Genomic DNA, 23,250 nt, shown 5'->3' on the forward strand with positions numbered 1-23,250 from the left:
AATTTACTTCTAGAGCGTTTTCAATTGTGTTAATGGCGTTTTTACGCAAATTTATATGTTTACGTTCCTTTATAGGTGACGCAAGCGTTGTTCTAAATGTTCCAAGTCTAATTGTCAATGATATTTCAGGATTACATCTTGTACGACGTATTTTCGAAATGTTGTCGATGATATGCCTTTATTCATATTAATTGCAATACAACTCTCTTGATTCATATGCCGCTACCGGTAATATGCGCATGTCCCTCCACACAATTAAGTATTGGCGTACTTATAAGGACTTAAATAACGCTCGCCGTCTGCTGAAGTAGGCAATAATGTTCTTTTTTCAAGCTAAAAATATACGGATAATTTAATGTTTTATAATAACTTTAAGTTTACATATACTATTGATATCATAAATGCGTCAATGCGTTCGTTTGCAGTACACTGTAAATTTATATCGAATAGACACTGATGTATATATGTCCGTATTAATATTGGCGAGTTGTTTACTGTGAACCTATTTGTGAAAGAGACAATCGGTTTGGTCAAGAATACACGAATACATATAATTTATACATTTTAACGTTTACATTATATGTCGATTGAAACAAAATCACTGTTAATTTGCAAATGCAATAGCCAGTAAGTTGACTTGTTAAAATATTTGCAGGTAATTCATTTTCTGTAGAGTGGTTATACTTATATGAATATACTAATATACTACAATACTTAGCGATATATACTTATCGTCAATCGGTATTTTTTTAATTATTTTTAAAATATTTGCAGGTAATTTCATTTTCTGTAGAGATGTTATACTTATATGAATATACTAATATACTACAATACTTAGCGATATATACTTATCGTCAATCGGTATTTTTTTTAACTTACATTGTCTCATATCTCGATATATCATACCGTTTATGTACAGAATATGAACGTCAGTGTGAAAACTAACGCAGATTCGCACAAAATTATTAAAATAAAATATCATAGTGCAACCATGTAAACAGAAGCACGTGTTATGACGAAGAACGTCATTGACAATCATAACACGCTATGGCATGAAGGAGGTTCATTGAATTGCCAACAACAAAAATAAACCACTATAGATCATCCGGACAGCGTACAATAATATATTATTAATCATTATTTATATTATTAAATGCAGAATAATATTATGTTAATAAAATATCGACGAACTGTGAAATATCAATCTTTATATGCAATTATTTGTGATACAAACCATAAATAAGTATAATGACTAATGAGCAATTTGTTCGTAAAAATATTTTGTTAAACGTTGCTTTTACAAGTAAATTACTCAATATCCACTACTCATATAATTGCAAACATGCCTTCGCTACTAGGTAGTGTAGAGACTTCTTTAAAATGAGCTAAATTTTGGGGAAATACAGCTTAATGCATGTCCGTAAAGAATCGTCCGAAATTAGCCTGTGCAGTCCATACAAGCTATTCAGGGACGACACTATCCGCGTGTATTGTATGTGCCGTTTAAAGTAAGTCTCTTCTATGAAGTCAAGTTAAGGCTGAGAGTGTTGTCCCAGATTAACATGTGCAAGCTTACGTGAGATGACATATAACTCACATTAATAACCCCATTTTTTGTACGAGGTCTAAATGTCTACCGGTATACTTGATCAAATGCTTTCAAGTGGTGTGTACTTTATCTATAAAATAATATCTGAACATGTTTAAAAATTTTATTGTCTCATATCTCGACACTCGACAGATCATATAGTTTACGCACAGCATATTAATGTCACCATGACGAAACAAACGTAGAATACACACAACGATTAAATGATATAAAACATAATACATGTGAACATCAATGTTACCAGTACGCATATGTGAAGATGAAACACATCGCCAACAATAACATCACACTTAAGGATGCTGGCGTTCGATTGCATTTGTTTATGGCAATATAAATTATAGTATGATATCAACAGCCAATATGACGCTCTCTCTTCAATGAACAATCACAATAGATATGAATAACTTACGGGTATGAGAAATTACAGTTTGCGTGAACACAATTACAGATGATATGATCCAGTCAACGATTTTGCAACGATAATTAATACTTTTTTATACCTGAATACGACAGTTGTTTTTTCACCTAACGTAAATATCAATGTGAATTCGTCAGAGAAAAATTGTGCTGAGCTTTAGTAATGTTATATTGAACCACATTCTTGCGCAAACGTCATAAAACACATTATTTGACAATTCTATAACAAAACTTCCATCTTTACAGGAAGCATGTTACAAAGAAAAGAATGAAACTCTTAACATGACAGAGAACTTTTTCTACTGGTTTACAAACAAAAACCCACATGGGTGAACATGAGAGCATATTTATGAAAAACATACTGTTTAACACCAATTAATGTACACTCTATATACATGTAACACACTTATAAATAAGAACACAAAGTTGCATTTCAAGTTAAAACATAGACTGAAAATAGCTAAGAACGGATTTGCGTCTGAATGTGCGAACTGTATCGGCAGGCGACACACGGATTTGACGTCGACGTCAGTTGACGTTGGTCCATTTTGTGTTTGACGGCCTGAAGAAGGGACAATGCTGGCCCGACTCGCATGCCGAGGGTTCGCGTGAGGTGCTGTGACGTCAGAAACGGCAGCATTCGACCGCTGATACCTTGTTCTTGGAATGTCTGAAAAAGATAACCCCAAAAATTATCTCGATGATTACAAGTAACGTATACTTAATGTCGAAACGAGCTGCGTAGCGCACTCATGCTACTAGTTGATAGTGACCCATGATGGGTAATCTTAGAGCATTAGCGATGTACATACATGTATTTTATTGTGAATGTAATAATACACAGTATTGCCCGTCCGCATTGCTTTACAAAAGCGAGTGACTAACTCCTGCCGAAAATTGTTTTGGTAACTAAATAATTAACAACCGTATTTTTTTCTCATAATCCTCAACGAAGTCATATCCATAAATATTAGCTCACCTTCACATACACCGAGCATCCGTCGATGGATTTCAGAAGTTGGCACACTTGGTCGACGCTATAGAGGGTAATTTCATCACTTCCGCTCCGCCCGCACGTGCAAACGAGAGGTGCCGCCGGTTTAGCAAAACCGTTACTTGGATAAAAATGCGCAGTCTGAAACTGCATCTGCTTTTCATACATCGCCTGCGTGTGAGAGTATGCTGAGCTCAAAGTACCAGTATTTGGTATGGAATTAGATTGCGCATGTGATCGCTCATGAGCCGCGCGTCTCACTGAGAAATCCAATGGACCGTCAACATGTGCCGTTGCATTGGTCTGTAGCAAACTGTTTGTTTCAACACGCGGTTTCTTGATAGACAAGTCTAAAGCTCCACTTGCGTCCACTTCAATGTGTTTGCGCTTTCTGTAAGCGCTGTCGTCACTTTGTTGCATATGACCTACACGGGTTTCCGTCATAAATGGAATACTTGGTTTTATGTCACTCCTACGACGACTCTCAGCCATAGTTAAACTATTCGGACGAGCTGCGTCCGCGCGTGGAGAACGCTCAACTCGATCGTTAGCACCTTTCCGAACATTGCGGTAAGCAGTGTCATCTAAACTACGTCTGTCGGATTTCTGAACGTTTGTACGAGTTTCTCTATTCGGCGACATTGGATTTCTGCCGGCGGAAACACCTGAAAAATTGCACATGCTGTAAAGTTGCTGAGTCATAGCCAGTAACAGTTGCTGAGTGATCATTGGATACAGAAGCGCCGACGAGGACGCCGCCGCCGGTTCGCCGGTTTCCCCGGCCTGCTGTTCCTTTGTGAGGACACGCAGCATATCGTGCTTCTGCTGAAGATCCTTCAAGGCGGCGAACGCAGCGTCCTTGTTGACGAACGAGCTCGGAAGTGGTCTGAAAAACAAACAAACGATACAATCATAAAGCGAAATAATAAGATTTTTTTATATGTGTTAAATTGTAATGTATTGATAAAATATGTTACAATAACACAAAATAGGCCATGAAAATTATACAATGAAGACGAATTTCATAAAATGCAGCAAAGACAAATTAGCGCCCCGAGCCGATTGTGGCGATGATATTTCGTACATATTTTCCTACAATGACTGAAGCATTCGTCTTTGTATTAGGATCAGAGTTAGTGTTCGTGTGTCGTATGAATATATATCGTTGCCGGAATTTAAAATAACCGTTAAACTAAATTTAGATTCACATCGTAATGCATGCTGGCAAATTCGACTGTACAGACATTTTCGATTTTAGCTTTAAATATCTGGCTTATTGCGCATTTTTCGACACATGTTCTTCTTAACTTTTATTTTAATTTATATATATATATAATAAGTTTTGTACACATGTTATATAAATTCATAAATATTTTACAAAATCGTATAATCTTTAAGTCACAATCATCAAATATCAAGACCAGCTTTTGTGGAGGTTATATACAACAACAAATGATTCACAGCATATAAAACGCGTTCAACATTTATTTGAAATAGTTTCAAATCTCCGGACATCTCAATTATTTTGTTATGGGTTTGTAATTACAGAACACACGCGATACGAATTCATCTGTAACGCTCATTTGATGAAAATCAATAAAATAGGTGATGAATAAGGTGATCTTTTCACGGTTTGGTAAATTGACAAAATTGAAAAAAGTTGTTTTAGATTCGCAAATTTTCGTTTTAGTTATGATATTTGTGAGGAAACAGTATTACTGAACATTTACCATAGTCCAATATAGCCATTATATGTATCTTTTGACGATTTGAAAACCTAAAAATTATAAAGCGTTGCAACGCGAAACGATTGAATAATTTGGAGAGTTCTGTTGTTGTCGTTTAAATTTACGAAACTACGAAGATTACTTATATAAGGTATAAAATACTTAAATTGTGTATACCCGGCGGAATAGCCGAGAGGGCTAATGAGTTTTTACTTCAGACTAACTCCAGGACTCCGGGGGTCACTGGTTCGAGCCCTGGTACCGGCTACTTTTTTTCCTTTTTTAAATTTTATTCTTGATTTTTTACTGGAGCTTTTAAGATTAAATGTTTACATTTATCAATATAAAGCATTTAATGACAAACTTCAAAATATGCCAAAATCTGTGAAAAGGCCCCTTTAATGTTCGCAAACATTTCCCTCGTAATAAAAGAGGGTCGCGATTATCGTGTTAGTTAATCGTTAATTCTGCATGTCTAATGTGCCACGTAGAGTGTACGCGTGAAAAACAACATTCGCTTATTCGGAATACAGAACACTTGGTATAATCCGACAAATGATATTCTTAAATGAGAAACTTCACTGTAAGTATCAATACATGTTGCAAGTCCCCAAACGAATCTTGAGCGAATACAAATTAACCTCACATATCCATTCTGTAGACTCGCCTCAACGCGATATGGTGACGTCGCAATATTAAACCACTGCAAGCGTTTGGTATCATGGTCGGCATAAACTGATTGACGCAAACGACGATTCACGAACATTTAGCGATAGTTCGAAATGAACATTTAACGATAGTTCGAAATGAACATTTAACGATAGTTCGAAATAAACACACAATGAACGCTTGATAAAAATCTCAAGATGACAATTCTTCTCGGGAGGCGCATATATGGCGGTCGCCACGTGGATAATTACTGGAATCGCGTGACGGGATGTTAAAATCCAATCACGCGAATACTTAGGTCTAGCAAGTCGCCGCTAAGTTGCTTTCGTCGTCATTGTCTTAGGACTGCCGGCATAAACGTCCGCTAGTAGTGAATTTGTATTACGATATTAGCTATACAGTCTTTCGTATTTAATGTAATAAATTAATCCGCTGTAATATATGATCGGACATTACACCGCAATATAAGAAATAATAAGTAAAAGCGCGTTAGCGGTTTAATATAAGATCTGTAGCATATGATATACCCGGGTATATACAATCTCTAATACTAGTACCGGTTAATGTTTCCGTGGCGAAAAACAGAATTGCACGAATATCAGGACAGCGTGCCGTCTATGTATACTTGTGTTTTTTAATATGTCAATTGTTACATTCGGAATCGTTAACGATTAACAATAAACAAAGTGTATAATCTGTACCGTAAGTTTCATTCAGACCTGTTTCGTTTATCAGCGTTTAGTAGAAAGTGTGTCAATAGATCTGACACTATCTTGGGAATACAGGTTTCCTAATTAACATTTATTCTAGCGCGTTGCAACAAAAATATCGATCGTGATTCATCTTGCAATAAATGTCCGTGCGAGAGTGCGAGAAGTATGAGCACGTGCAAAATTACATGTTGGCTGAGATGGAAATATGCAATAATGCAATAAACGATATGATATCGCCCCGTTTACGACACCTATGTGGAAAGTCGGAATTTATTACAAAACGGAATGCAAAAATAGAAGAAAACTAGTTTAAGACGGCGAAAACCGATTTGCTAGTTAGCCCACGATTAAATCGGTTGTTAGAACATTGTGTTAAATTATACTCCTAATATTGACATGCTTAGGGGAAATATTTAGTGACCCGCAATAACGTACCAAAGTAAAAAAATCAATGTAACGCGCTAAATTTCGTAAGTCAGTTGGCAAAACAGATATGTTGAATATTAGTCCGCGCAACGAAGTTATATTCCAACTTAAGTTCTTTATCGCAAGCAAAATTGGAGACTAACCGGAAGGACATGATAATAAAACTATGATACTGTGCACGATTATACCGTAAACGCAAATTATCAAGTAGCGCATAATATCGACTTCTCAAACAATCTAGCTCGTGGCGTGACCAAGCATTTTAAAGATCGCTGTATAATGCGCCGCCATTATGTGTAGCCTCATTATTTCAGTAATTTAATCAGGCAGGGCTCGATATAGTTGTGAATACGCTTACCCATAAATTGAGGTCATTACTGCCATGAATTCCTTAAAAGACATCGCCGACAACTTCCGCATGTCTTCCAATGACGGTAGCTGGTTCCCCATCATCATTGGCGGAATAGGCGTTACTTCCGGTATGCCTTGTTTCCCGGCCATCCAAGGATGCACTGGGTTGATGCCGTTAAGACGGGAACCAGCGTCGTTGTTGCTCTTTGCCGACGACACTGGTGCCGGCGACGGAACACACACGTTTGGTCTGACGCTTACTACCGGCGCCGGCTTCACACAGTTTGTTGTTGTTTTTACCGGGGACGATTGTCGGTTTTGTTGCAGCTGCTCTTTATATTTCTTTGCCGACTGCAGAGCATCTTGTAACAATAACGACTGGATATTGTGTTTAACGTTCACTTCGCGAGCACTTTCGGGTGTGGTTACAGCGTCTTTTGTGATGCCTGTAACGTTGTGCTTAGAAAGGTCAAGTGTTTTTATTTCCGCCTTGACATCGATGGATGTCTCTTTCTGGATTTTTTCCCTATTAATTTTTAATTTAAGTCCGTTGCTAGGCGAAGCAAGCGTTGCTTTGAATGTTTCAACTAATTTCACTTCTTCGATGACCTGTAACTTTTGTTCAATACGGTCGCTTGGTGGCGTCGGCGGCGGAGTCACGGTGGCGTTTAAAGCATCGACGTTAACGGTAATGTCGTTTTTCGCGCAATCGAATGGCGACCTGACGACAGCTTCCTTTTGAAGAACCGGCATTTCCGGGTCCACATCCAAAAGCCCCCGACCCTTACTGCACGCGGGTCCAAGCGCCGTTTCCGCGATGGGATTCGACAGCTGGTTTTCCGCTTCATTTTCTGTCAGAGTGGGTGCATTGACACGCTTCGCCTGTGCTGAAAGCAATAAAGAGACATTAAACGCTTGTCTGTGATTTCGAAGCCATACATATGTTCAATGTGATGTTATACATGATTCTAGGGCGGTAATATAGATTAAAATTATAAAAGTATGCATCCAATGTACATTAGCTATACCTATATATTATGCATTGTTATGCAATCTAATGTTCTGGCTATTTACTTACAAATATATATAAATGATTATATCACAGAAAAGTTATGTAAACGAGCATTGATACAAGCGAGGCCATGTTGCTCCCATAATAAATACGCATTTATAACACGTTTGGAAATATGATAACGCAAGTACACATGCAATCAAAATGGGACTCGTATATTCCGACGGGTATCAATGCAAATATATCGTTTCACAAAATAAACATTTTCCCTTTATATCGACATCGATCATATACTCGTTGTGAGCAAGCATCGCAGAACGCAAAACTTTGATGTAAATACGTATGAGTGTATACAAAGGCAGTATTTCTTTCCGTTCGCGGCGCCGTACAAACAATCCAAAACGTGTGAGATATCTACTAAATACCTGTGGAAACGCTACCTGGAGCCGATTTGAATTACGGTTGGGTAATTGCGTCGATATAGCTGCTTTTGCATATTAAATTAACATTAGTGTCAATGCGTGATAAGCTAAATACTAGCAGGTGAGGCTATTATAATTCGCAGTGGACTGAGGGATCCGAATGATTATCTTAAAAAAAAATATTGACCATTATCTTAGAATGAAGTATAAAATGTGAATCGATGAAGTACTAAGAAGTACGAAACGACCATAATATCGGAGGCATTAAGAGCGATCGACGGCGAAATTTGCACTCTAGATCGCAACGTGCATTCGTACATAATCATTAATATTACATACGTATTATTTATAGTAAATATGTGAAGATGACGCAATAGAAATAACTTTGATACACAGAAACCATATATTCATTCTGAATCCCATTAATTGCATTTTCTATAATTGGAATTTAGATGTAATTCTAGTATGCGAAATATAAATTGTCAGATGATAAACATGTTCGAATTCGTTTATGTCCGTATTGGAAAATTGAAATCATGACGTAACCGGCGGGGCGGGGTTACCTGTTGTCTTGGTGAGTCGGAGCGACTTCACGAACTCATCCAGGCGTCTCTCTTCATCCGTCCGTGCGTCCTGCGCGGGACTGGGGCAGCCTGAACCAGGTCTGAAACACGAATACAAGGCGTTACAATAACTCGTTACATAGGGTTTGACATACAGCGCTACACTAAGTGTTATTATTTACGGATTTCGTATCGACAGCGAGTCGGCACATGATTTCTTCAATCATTCCATATTTTTAAATCGCACAACAAGGAGTTAAGTGAGCGCTCATGCAATCCGATATGTATAGTTACGGTCAAATTGACGATCGCTAAATGATCATTTTAGATAACAGTTTAAATTTAATACGTGTGTTTAGTCTTCAGCCAGTATATTTCAAGTACTTGATAGCTGGATTCGAAAACTTGGCATTTGGAGGAACTGTTGTTACAACGTATCAATTAAATAGCAGCGAACTCTCCGGGGACCTTTGAAAGCTTAATACGAAATTGACACGTTACAGCGCGTTAGCAATTTTGTTCTTCCTAAAATGATGGATATCGCCTTCCCATTCGATACAGGCGTCGTCAGCGAGTCGTACGATAGTACGGGGTGAACTTCAAGTATCGGCCCATTGTTTGTGTCCACGACGGAAACAAAATCAGATCACACAAGGCAATAACGCAGATAGTATTCATCTAAGTTCCGTCTTTCTGATCGGGTCGGCCGCCGCCATTATTAGTGCGTCGGCACATTCATTACACGCTCCATTCGCTGCGAAAGGAAGTTACGGTTTGATGGCGATATTTTCTGAAAACCGTCGCTATCGTAACGTCACTACGCCGTCCTTTTAAACCAAACTTTCAAACGATTAATTAACATTTAACTGTCAAAGGTTTTTCTTAAGCGACAACTAGGACGTTAACTACATTTGATTATGAATAGTCTTATTAAGCCATTTCGGTCCATGCGACACATAAAACATAGTCGTAAGATTCAGCGAGTTACTTTCGAGCAAATACACATATATTCGATCTGAAACAGGTCAATTACATTAGTGTTTTATAACCTCTTAAAATGCGGAGTGATATATATATATATAGTGGTTCGTGATGTTAAGGCAAGTTTTCATACACGATTTCCATAGCCGCTATCAGACACGTAATGGTATTTTTGAAAATGAATTAAAAAGCACGCTCTAGCAATGCTAGTCGGCGATCTCACTAAACCTTTTATCTATTGATCCACTGCATGGATCTCTGCCAGTTTCCGGTTTGTCCTGAGCATCTCCTTCCGCACCGGAAATCGCGAGAGGTGCGTCCGTCACTTCGCCTGGTTTATCACATCCTGTCGGGGATACACTGACGGTCTTCTTGGCCAGTAGCGCTTGTGCACCGATTCGCAGGCGTTTAGGTTTGCGACCACGCTTTTTGGGTGAAAGATTCTGAAAATACAAGTAAAAGAAAATCGTAAAAATGTTTTTATTTTACACACTTACAATGTTCATCATGGTTTCATAAATACGTGTTACGATGCATTAATTGGCTGAAAGCGATTTTGTTTCTAAACTGTCGAGTTGTGGATAACTTCGTGAGATCAGACGTAAATTTTGATGAATCTAATAGACTATTTTGATGCGTATTTTTTAAACACGCGCTCGTGATGTTAACGAAAACGGAGTAGACGACAGCAGTCATAAATGAAAACTAGAGCACGTGAAAACATAACACAATGACCGGAGTGGCGACACGTCTGGCTGTTAGTGAGCCCTATTTGTAGACCGTCAAACGCGTCACGAAATTCTCAAAGCCTCGACAAGCATATAGGTTATTTGTTGTCGGGAAAAGCTGTTCTAATTAACATGTATTTCGCGTACACACAATAATACGGCTATTTGCGTAAGACGGAATTCTATCAATGCCACTCACTGTTCGTGTCAGTTCGCAAATAATCGGACTTTAGACCATGTATCATTTTCTTCGGAAACAAGTGTTATATCGCGCCGGTCTTTGATTAATTCTACCTACGCCTCGGTCGATAGCAATTCGAGCCCGATTAGACGGTGACGTTGGTGTAATAGATATTTTAGGAGAGCCGGTCAAAGATTTCTAATTAATCGAAATTTAAAGTGGCAACTTAAAATTCTGTGTCGCGGTCGCGTATAAATGCGAATACAAATCTCCGAACAGAGACGTGTTTATATTCACTTTGATAATAAAGAAATGCTCTGTGTCGCCGCAAATGATGCGAAAAGAATTCAAATATCCCCGGAGCGTGATAGTATTATAGCGGATGAATACATTTAAGCCTGTATTATGCGTAAGCGGACGTGAAACTTGTAAATTGTGTGCGCTGTTTTCTAGTGAAACAAACATGTATAATTTCGAGGCTACAGTATGCATGATTTGAACACAAAGAGACGTAAATGCCGGTAATAAAATGCGCTTAGAGTAAGCGACTTAACCGCCTTGGTAGAATAACATACGAGTATAATATTTCGTATTCGCGTGCGACTTTACGCACCTAAACGAGAAACCATGACAACACAAATGAAATCGATTTCATTCACAGTTGTACGCTCCCTAATCGAAGTTCATATCAGGAAATGTCGTAAATCATTGTACATGCGGTACTTATAAAGTTGCACATATTTACAAATAGCACATATCAACTAAACAAACAGGGCGACATGAAGTCTTCAGTTATGATTGGAATTAAGTACATCCAGCCAGTTCACAACATACATACTTTACAATCGGTTTGATTCATTTCGATAGAATTTTTCTTGCAATTCATTAGCCGAACAACACGTACGATGCTTGATTACAAAAATAAGATAAATAAACAGATGTAGCCACGTGGCAAAAAAAAAGAGTAATGATCGGCGCGAGACGTTTAACGAATCGTTAATAAGCGCGTGTATAATTATATCTTCCCGATCTGTCCGGTTGTAAATTATTGATTCGAGGATACGCATCACTCGGAAATTCACCCGGTCTAGATGATGTATTGATGTCAATAGCAACATTTCCTAAAGCCATTTAACTTAAGACATTATTGGATTTCTGTGAAATGATAGATTGTTTGTACATCCGTAACCTAAAGTATGACAGGCGATACGATGAATGCTTTCTTACTAAAACACTGGATACACACTTTAAAGCGGGACTGCTCGATTTTATCAAATATTAATGCATTTATATAAAATGTGTAAAAAAACTTATTATACATATATTTCAATATAAATTAAAATTGAAGTTAAGAAGAACATGTGTCGAAAAATGCGAAATAAGCCTGATATTTAATTATGCAATCGAAAATGTCTGTACAGTCGAATTCGCCAGCATGTATATCATGCATGTACGATGTGAATCTAAATTTAGTTTTACGGGTCATTCTAATTTCCTGCAACGATATCTATTCATTCGACACACGAACACTAACTCCGATCATGATAAGAAGACAAATGCTTCGGTTATTGTAGGAAAATATGTACGAAATATCTTCGTCACAATCGGCTCGGGGTGCTAATTTGTCTTTGCTGCATTTTATGAAATTCGTCTTCAATGTATAATTTTTCGTGCCTATTTTGTATTATTGCAACATATTTTTATCAATTTATTACAATTTAACACATATACAAATCGTGCAGTCCCACTTTAAACGTCGTAAGTGTATAACAACCGCATCAATATACGGATATACGAAGCTTTTTCATTTAATGATTTTACCCTTCACAAATCCTTAAAAGATCATCGATTAAAGATTGCGCTTACGAAACTGCATGTGGTACGCGCAAAAGGAAATACGTATAGTGACTGTCGACAATTATTCAAAACCCATTTCCGCCTACTTGGTTCGAGTTTGTTCATCGAGCGACACGACACGCAAGTTGAAAGTACATGTATACACGGCACAGGCGAACACTTCGGTGACGCACATACTTGTATTAATCTTCATTGTTGTGCTTAAACGCTCGCTTTATCGGCGTAATCTACCACAGAATGCTTCTCGTCGTTAATTCCGTGGAGAACCAGGTATTTAAAGACAGAGAGCGCCGTATTGATACAATTCATTTTCTTCGTTACTGTATTTTTCGCGCCGAAATACCGATACCACAGCAGATGGCAGACGAAACACAAACGCGCGTCGTCTGACGCAAACTATATAATTACAGAAAGACAAAAAGCAGTCATTGCCATGAAAGAAGGCGTGAAACGATTCTTTTCGCTCAAAATTTATGCCCTCTTACCCCGCTTGCGGTTTTCGTTTGTTTTTTTTGTTTTTTTTAGAAAACGTTCGCGTAAACAAAATGACTGTACATGGACATTCGAAAATAGATCCTTACCCATAGACGTATGTGCGCGTAAAGGATAAAGTCAAGATTGATTTCACAGTCGGGTGGTAGAAGCTAAAGTATGTCAGATAACGTTTCTATTTACAAATTCAGCTCACGCACTGATATTTCAAAGTAAGATAATTCTATACGCATGACGTATCGAACGGAGAGCGAGCGGAAACGAATGTGGCTTTGATTTATAGGATCGCTGCGTCTAACACAAACAAACCCGGATAATCGCCCGGGAAAACGATCTATAAATGCAAATGTTCTATGTTACGTGCAACACTATTTCTCAGCCAAGCCTGAATTTAATTAAATATTTCGTGCCGTTAGACAAAGGCCTTTTTAATTACCCGTTCCTTTGTGCGCGTACACTTTCTGCGCACGAAAGCACGTGGCATATAATTTTGAAGAAACAATTATTGGAAGGCAGGGGTGCAATGTATTTCGAGCGTGTACGCAACGGCCACTATTATTTTCCGCTCTCCTGGAAATAAATACATAAGCACGATATTTTCTAAACGGTGAAATCGGCGATCATTTCAGAAGCTATTAAGAGATGTTAATGACGCACGGTCTCGCTCGTTCGGTAAATGAGAATAGATTGACACAGGAAACTTCGGCGGCATAAATTCCAGCGTCTGTGTAGCAGGCTTTAGAACTATCGGGCGGGGATGCGTGACGCCTTATCATATATGCTCCGAAATGCGCTCGCTTGAAATGTTTTTTAATGAGACGGCGAAAAATACGGCAATGCCAATGGGTAATCAACACCGTGCGTCACGATTGATGTGTACGTTGTACATGTTATAAACTCCTTTTAGCGAGACGCAAGCGGTTTTATTGCGCCTTTGTTGACCCGTTACCGCTTTAATACTTGAAATTTGATATTAAGTTTGCTCGTGCTTCAACTAAAGCAAACACAGAATGACTTACAACTCTTAGTTTTTGTCGATGTAAAAACTAAAACAGATATCCGTATATCCGCCATAAATTATTTCGTTCCGGCTAATCGTTTAGAAATTTCAAATACTTGGTGATGCGTTACGTTTGAGGTATTTATTAGTTTTCGGTCGAACTATAACCCTGAGGCGATTATAATCACGTTTTCATTGCGTCATTGCGTCTGGACTTACGGTACACGTGGTTTGAGCGCGTCAATATCAACTGACAAGCTGTCTTGTATATCCGGGCTAGAAACGCAACTGAAGGTTTTCATTCGTGTTCAGAGTATAGATCTGAGATAAAACTGAAGCGATTTTGCAGATAAATGTTTAATGTTCACGATAGTATGTATACATCGAACACAAAAAATCTTCAGTAATACTGTTACGGCGGTCGAGGTCAATATAATAAAACGTCGTTAATCGACCTGTTAAGGTTCAAAAGACACGTATAACAATTATAATTTTATTATACTTGTGATATGATATTGTATTATAATATACAATAATAATAATCTCTTTATTTTCCGAAGGTAAATCATTAAGACAACACATTGATACAAAGTGACAATACACTGAAGTCATCGGCCGGATATCTATAAGGTTATGAAGCAAACGCATGATTTCAATCAGACAGGCGATTAAACATCAGCCGAACACACCTTGTTGTACAAAGACGTAATACGATACCACTATCATTTAGAGGTGGATTTGATTCGACCGAAATAATGTCGCACGAACGTAAAACATATTAAATAAATACGTACATGTACTCTATTCGCAAGGGAGCGTAGCAAACAAAATCAATGAGTCGAGCGTAAGCATTTGCACATGACGAATTAAAACGGCCGACGGAATATTAAACATTTCAGCCACATCGTACTAAACCAACGATCCATAAACTTTAATAGTATTTGCCACTTAAAAGATGTTTCCGTTATTCAATGCCATGACTACGCAACATAAATAGTTACGGACAATGTTTGCATGGCGATTACGGCCTACGAGACAAAGAGAGTACGGCGAATATGGCCCAATGGTGTTACCAGCATAGACCCACCCCGGTCAGCGAGGCAAATCGCTACTACACCTGTCCACAGGTAACCATTATGCAGAACTGTTGAAATATTATGCATGTATAATTTAAATAAATAAATGTAGAATCTACAAAAGATGGAAATAAATTACTTTGCGAGTTCTATTGCTCTGCTTTCGAATTGTAAGATAAATATTTCTATACGGGTCATTTCCGCCGCTCGTACAATTAGCGCCCGAGAGTGGAACTTCACAGACGCGGACACACTCATAAATAATCGGCCGCCCGATCGGGGTGATGCAAAATAATTGTATCACAAAATAGCGACCTGACCGGCTGTGGCTTTCTGTAGATACAAACTTATTTTACGCTTCGTTATCTTCTTTTTGTACATTAACAACTTATGCATTAATCAAGCTTCAATAAACATTCCTCTACAAAATTTACGGTCATTTTGTTGTTGTTGCAATAACGTGGTATTACAACCGTAACCGTTTCGTTCCGCTAAGTGGGTAATAATTCGTATCACGTAATTACAACTTATATTTTATGTATGAATTTTGAAACGTATATTACTGGCAGAACTCTTAAGTGTTTACGGGCACTTGGGACATTTAACACGGTACATGTATCATGTTTACGTATGAACATCACTAGTGGGTGTACAATGTACCATTAAATGTCGCCGTGTTATTTAAGTACTCTAACGATTTCGACAGTGCTCTCTCGCGCTTCAATCGATTTACCAAAGCGGCGACATGTGCGCAGGAAATAAAGCACCGTGTTTTAATGTGCTAGCGATAGTTAATTGCAAATTATTTACAGCGCGTAATTTACGATCGGTAATTCTGTCTAAAGTTTACGTGTTACGATCGTGTAGCAGATAATGCCACGTTATTGGTTTTCGATAAAAGCTTTAAAGTCTTTAGTATACAATAAACAATTGACGATGTAATGCTGCGTAATAACGTCACTTGTAAATGTGCGCACTTAATATAAATAGCTCGTTGCATCATTTATTCGTGACACGCATGAAATTTCATACGTATCACAGCCAAAATAGTAAGGCCGATCATAAAACAAACATTTCTAGATATGCTATCGCACGAAACAACTGCAAAAGAGAATATTGTATCATGCACACGTTTACACACGCTGTAAACTGACACAAAAAATATCTTTAGAGAAACACAAGCAAATGGTCCCAGCAGCAGGGGATGCCAGCGGTCAAGGTTCGAGAAATTGCTCGGTCTACAAGTATAAACAATCGCCCACTTCATTCCGCAAACGTTCGATGCGACATCACGCAACCAGCGATCGTGTGGTTGTTTGTTTACGCTCTTCGTGTCGTGTACATGTATGTTAATGTGTATATCCGGACGTAATTCGATGCACATGATTTCTGTATGAAACCGGATTATAAATGTTGTTTTGTTGGCTTGTGATTGCATTTTTTACCGATTGTTCAAGTCCATTGTAATCATTTACGTAAATGGAATCACGAAACTACTTTTATTACTCGTATTTGTGGCTGGCTTTGAGAAAACGGGGCTTAATGCACGTGCGTTAAGTGTCGACTGAGATATAAATGATGCTAATCAGGGAAGACCCTTTCCGCCTGGCCTGGGTATTTGTTTATAAGAGACTTTCTTTAAACAAACATTACATTACATTCAAGCAGAAAGAAAATGTGGATTCGCAGGCTGGTCTGGAGAAACGATGTTCGCACGTAGCATAATACCCTTTTCGCATGAAGCGGGTCAATTGTACTTTAATATTACTGAAGTATTTTGTCTCCACCATTGTCTTGATCGCCAATACGTCCAAACCGATTGCCCGCCAGCTAATGTTGCGCAGTCCGCTCTTTTGTTCCCGTGTAGTTTATCGGTTTATCCTTGTTAAACATTGGTCGCGTGTTTTATTTATGTTTAAAGCCGTCTCCGAGACGCAAATGAAATAATGAAATTGAAGTCGCTTTATTTAAGTACTGGACTAAAACCTAAAATCGTAAGCAATCATCGCCGCTAGTTGTCGGCGTAAAACTGATGTTTGCCGAGATTTCGGGGTGTTATAGTTAACTTAACAAGTTTGGCTAAAAATCATTTAATGTACAAAGGTGCCCTTCCTCATTATAATCAGACACACAATTTAGAAATAGTAAGTAGAATGAGCGAGAACCCCCATTGTTATTTTGGTGTTCTAAAGATTAATAACATTCGCTGCATGTAAAGCGGACGAAATTGATACTAGATTCGGGCAATTAACTCCTGAGGCGGACGCATGAGTCAGCCAGGTCTGGAGCTGTATTTCCGCTCACTCGTGCGTTTTTGCGTCACGGCGCGCAGTATCGCATGCTAGGATCATAACGATTTTATCATCGATTAAGTAAATAAAAGACGCGTCTCTTTTTTCTGCGTGAAACAATGCGACCACTGGTATTAAGATTACACACGAATCTGTGTCTGACCAACATACGAAACTTGCTTTACTAGAATACCGGCGATATCAATCAATAGGGACATTAAATAGCAGTTGCCTATTGATTGTAAAAGCGACGATGCATAAAAATGGGAAATTACACTTAAATAGTCAATTCGGTGAAAGTACATACTAAAAATTCACAACTTTTATGATGACTCAAGTAAGTATATGTCCGCACTTCAGTCTCTTCAACAGACAAAGCAGCTGCTAATACCATATTAATGATGGACGCAAGAAAAGGCGTATTTTTTATAAGCATAAGTTTAATTTCCGGAGCGGCGTTCGTGCTCAATTCATCGCGTACAGCACGCCTCAAGCGTCCGTGTGGCAGGTTTTATTAACGACCCGTTTGTTTGATTAGTTCGATTTTGCGAAGATACGGCGCGAATTGATTTATTGAATATCCGTGTAAATGAGTACGCGTCCACATGTACATAACATTATGGCCGACAGCGATTTCCCTTTTCTCGAGTATTGCTCACATTCCTGCTTGAATGTTTTCGTTCATATCGCTTGACTAAAATTAGATGTACGAATGTACATGAATATATTTAATCGAGTTACCAAACGCGAGATAGGAAAGTAGTGTACAATCACCTTAGTGCGCATGGCGTATGAATGTGTCAAAAACCACCCAGCCATGTATGTGGTCACGTAACGACACCTATCAAATTACGGTTTTCAGTTTTCTGGTGTGTAAATGGCTCGCTAGTAGACTGCGGTCAGCGAGTTATTTACGGTGTTTTAAGTGGCCTTAAATGGACGCGCGCCTTTACAAAAGTTGGATTGTGTAAATGCGATCATGTTGTTAGACGACCTTTTAATGGCAAGGCTGTATTTACCCCAAATCTAGTATTATGTTAAGTCCAAAAGCTATTGAGACGCTGCGTTTATTTCAAAGTATTTAATCGTTTCGTTGTACAGACGGAAGATTTTAAAAAAGATAGCTGATCGTAAATAACTATACAGAGCGTTAATTTTATTCTATATTATCATTTTTCTTCCCTCCATTTTTCCCGCTGGTCGGCGGAAAAAGGTTAGCATAGGCAAGCATTCGCCTGACGTAATAAAATATTAATGTGTGTGATTGCGTACATGACACACAATCGATAGATGTTGCGATTTCTTACATAATATGTTCGTACGCAAAAAATACCTTGATTTCTGTTGAAACCTTTTGTCGAGTTAATATTGGGATCGATTGATACCTGATTATATTTACTGACGCACGAGGCCGAGGTTATTTTCGCACATCGGCGGTTATTTCAGTTCGCCTAACGACACGAACACTATCTACATGTATAATCGATCCACGGAGTTGGAAGCACGCGTGACTGATATTGGCAGAAAAAAAAATCGAATTCTGTAAGAAAGAAAAGTTCGTTCATCGCCTTTGAATAAATTCTGAATAAGTCGGTAATTGGTAATTGCCAATTTTCAGCTGCCGCCATGCAGACGGCGAAATACTGACGATTATCAGCCTCCTGGCGGCGACGGCAGAACGCTATCACGTGCGACGAACGCTGTCGCCATTCATTTCTTACAAGCTGACGTAAAATACACGTGGACCAATATCGCCGGAACGAATAATTGTCACTTCAATGTATAATTAGTTTTTTGTCAAGGATATGTTTTGTTCGCTTCTGTAGCGCCTGATGAAACTATCGGGTCAGATATGTATCGACATCTTGAATGTGTTTTACCATGTGCGAAAAAAAAAGTGATTGTCGCACAAAGGTCGTTTCCGCAACCCGATAAGTTTTGTCACAAATCTTTATGATTGTTGTTGCGATGAAATTTGTAAGAAGTAATCGAGTGACCAGTCACACGAACATCCGCTATACACTTCATAGTAAGGTTAAATAATCCGCTTTCCGCTTATCTTTCATTAACCAGCGCGAACAAAGGAGCCAGGATATCGCTATTTCGCCCCCGGAAATAGGACGACATATGTACACAATGTATACATTCAATGTGTGTTTTCGCCATCGCTCACGGAGCCGGTGCCTATTAAACCGCATATCTCCAGGGGGTATTTATCTAATTGAAGACATGTCGCCTATATCTTGGTTATCGCAATTTACGGAGGGCTCTTTATCATAAAATTTTGTGAAAACGAAAAGTATTTAGCGAGCAACTTGCGATACATCGCAAGCAACATATTAACCGTGTATATATCTTTGTTACGGTGAAAACACCCATATGTGAGAAAACAAACGAACGTTAAACTGCGGTCTGACCGTATTTCTGGTCTTCTGACGTCGCCCTTCAACGCTTCTCGCAACATCTCGTGCACATGCCAGGCATGACTGATTAATGTTTCATAGCAGTCTGGATGATAAATAAATACTTACCCATTGATGAGATACAAGCACGAAAATGTTTCCGACGCAATAAAACTTCGTAGGCAGATATCTGTATGGTATTACATATAGGTTACGCTAAATTGTAAGGCGTATAATATTACGACTACAAACATTATGTCGGCGGTATTATTATGCGTAGATAAAAAATATATATATAAGTGGAAATCAATATGAACTAAACTGTACTATTTAGATCGGCACGGTAGGGTTTAACGCGCACGAAGAATTTCTGTGCCATATGTCGGCTACAACCGATTAAAACGCAAAACGGCGAGTTCGCAACGTAGTATTACAGGAGTACAACAGCGGCGGCAAAACCGCCGAGCACGTGTGAGAGCTGATAGTATTTAGCGCTCGCGAAATGCGTCATTCGTATATCCACATAGCCATCGCAATAAATGTATCATGCAGAGAGCCTCGCGCGAACATGTACAAAGATTGTTATCACGCACGTAGTATCGTAATCGGCTTCCAACTGTATTTATATTCGTACTTACTTGTGTTTCGATAGCCGCGGGGGCCGTCTGGGGGATTTCCTTCACAGCTTTGACATCTCCCAGGCTTACGGAGGATAGCTTTGTGTCCACAGATTTCGGTGATATTTTTTCCGCTTTATTTTCGAGTACTTCGACATCGGTTTTCGTCTTTTTCGGCGACGAAGGCTGAACTGTTACGAGCCCCTTGTTAATCAAAAGTTTCAAGCTTCTGCCCCGATGACGTATGGACCTTTTCCAGTCCTTGGCGGTTTCTCGTCCACTCACAGACTGAAACTCGTTTGGGGTCAACCAGCGACTGTCAAACTGAATGCACGCACCCCTGCTTCCGACGCACAATTTCCCCAAAAACATGTAAGCTTCATTGTTGCCGCACTGAATGTCTATACAAGTTTCGCCGTCGATTTCTGTTGGAAAAATTAATACTTCGTCACTAGCGATTCCGTCGCCACCATTTTTATGTAACTTCGGGCTCCTTTCTTTATCTATTTTTCTCTTTTTAACACTCTTTTTGTCCACTGGCAGGTTTTCCGTAAGTTCCTCAGCACTTGTATCTATTACACTGTCATTAAAATCTATTTTACCATTTTCCGTAACTCGCACCGTCACCTCAGGGTCATGATCAATGTTTTCCGTACCGGCGGAAAATTCAAAATTTTGCATTTTTATTTCGTCCACATTTTCACAATCGTCGTCTTTCAAATTCAGTTTCCTATTTAACCTTACCAATACGCGCCTCGCTTTGTTCTTACTTCGCCGTTTCGCCATTTCCGTAGCCACGTCTATACTTGATAAAATCCGATGATTGAATGTCACGCGGCTTCGATTTCACACCGCCGTAAAGCCGAGTATCTATACACATGCAAACAAAGGACGTCCGCTTTTCGTCTTTGCGATAACGCTGCGCGCTTGATACCACGATATTTACATTCAAACTGCGATAGCCGCTGTACTCTGTAATCCAAGCATTCCGTAAAATATATTGTCCGCAGCTCTAACACCCATTTCCGTCAATAATGATTAAACCATCGATATTTATGAGCCTCGTGCTGCATTCAAAGCGGAGTGCCTGAAGCGAAATAATAACAAATATTTAGTTAAACGATTCGTGTAAATAATTAGCGCGGTGTAATTCTAATATCGGTAAAACGATGTTTGTATGATGAAGATAGTTTCCTTTGTGAATAATTTATATGTATTATACTTATGTTATGTTATCGGCACGATATGCGTCACTTTAAAAAGTCCACCTATTAACTTGCTCAATCGCTTAAAACTAACATTAAATCCGGGAGGCGTACAATGAAATATATTCAAACGCACCAAGTACCGTAACTGGATCCCCGCGGCCGCGAATACGGTTTAACGCTACGATTTATATTAAAATGCGATAACCAAATTGTCCTCGGCTCGACTTCGCTCCACTCAGATGAATAATTAAGTTAATGACGACTTGCTCGACAGAATTGTAATCACGCGAGCTAGAGAATCGCGCACACTCGATAGTCGAAATAATATCTTCGTGTAATAGACGGCCAGCGCGCGGAAGTGGATGTAATCATGTAATTTCGTGACGACACAAGTCAAGCAAACATTTCGCCCGGGGATAATATCTGTGATCGATAACATTTAGCGAGTTCGATTTTTATACTAGTATTTAATTGATCCCCGATTGCCATCTTATATTCAAACCTCCTGCATAAATAAATAAACACGTTTCAAGTACGCCGTATGTTTGAGCGTTCTTTGTTTCCGATTCGTTTGCCGCCCGACTTTTTTATCAACGATCGTTAGTTACGGTAATGTTATACTTCAGCGTGCGTGTGTAGATTGAACTACATGCAAATATACACATCACGTTTCCTTAATACATGTTCGCTCTCGAAATGTATCAAGTGTTGAAACGCCGGCAAACGGAGATTAAACAAGGAAGATTGGGTCGACCGATATCGGTTTGAGTTTCGAATAGAAGATTTTAAAATAGCTCGAAACCCGGCAACAGTTCGTAACAACGCTTGTTCAACGCAGTGGCTTTATTTTCCGCGAAATTGATCCCCATCTTTGTATGAATTCATTTAAAGCGAGATCGCTCTAACGATTTTAGCGGGTCCTTTGTTGCTCCGTAAATAAATGGATCGGCGACAGCTATAAACCAATAAACGCTAACCAGTCTTTAACTCGCACGTGGCACTCTCTGCGACGGATGTACCACAGATCGACGAAATTTACTAATAGCGTGTACAGATGCATGTTTGTAATAATCGAAACATGTTTCATCGAATATGTAAGTGGTCGTAAAGAAATGTGCGTTACAGAACTGTGCCTTACAAAAAAAACAGATGTGCGTCGTTCCTTTGTGAAATGTATCACGCGTCGCACATGTCACTTGTGTTTATAGCGTAAACATTTACAACGCAATGTGTGATAAATAATTTTTAGTTGTTATTTGCATGTGTCATTGAGTCAGAACGTATGTACTTTCATGAGCTTGGTTATAACCACGATGTTAAGGGCGTAAATCCGCCGTCACGCATGTTAATTGTCCAACATGTACATCTATCCGCGAATTGTATTCGAAAAATGTCAAGCGAAGCGTTTATTCGTAGATCAATTTCAAATATCGCCGTCGAAGGGAAGAAATTGGTATCACACACAAAGAGCACGTGCGATTCACAGACAATATCAAGTGGCTAAATGTTAAGCG

General features: G+C 38.8%; 1 protein-coding gene across 1 annotated transcript; it reads right to left on the reverse strand.

The window, feature by feature from the left end:
- Positions 1 to 1,698: 1,698 nt before the first annotated feature.
- LOC127866538 (uncharacterized) lies at positions 1,699 to 22,346 on the reverse strand. The gene is made up of 7 exons (XM_052407142.1): positions 21,870 to 22,346; positions 20,550 to 21,615; positions 10,113 to 10,327; positions 8,904 to 9,004; positions 6,914 to 7,793; positions 3,006 to 3,906; positions 1,699 to 2,696 (listed from the first exon to the last, which is right to left on the reverse strand). Exons 2-7 carry the CDS (start codon positions 21,312 to 21,314, stop codon positions 2,487 to 2,489), a joined length of 3,072 nt encoding a protein of 1,023 aa, XP_052263102.1. The 5' UTR covers positions 21,315 to 21,615; positions 21,870 to 22,346; the 3' UTR covers positions 1,699 to 2,486.
- Positions 22,347 to 23,250: the final 904 nt, after the last annotated feature.

Source organism: Dreissena polymorpha, chromosome 2 (assembly GCF_020536995.1).
Source record: "Dreissena polymorpha isolate Duluth1 chromosome 2, UMN_Dpol_1.0, whole genome shotgun sequence".
Classification (NCBI taxonomy): Eukaryota; Metazoa; Mollusca; class Bivalvia; order Myida; family Dreissenidae; genus Dreissena; species Dreissena polymorpha.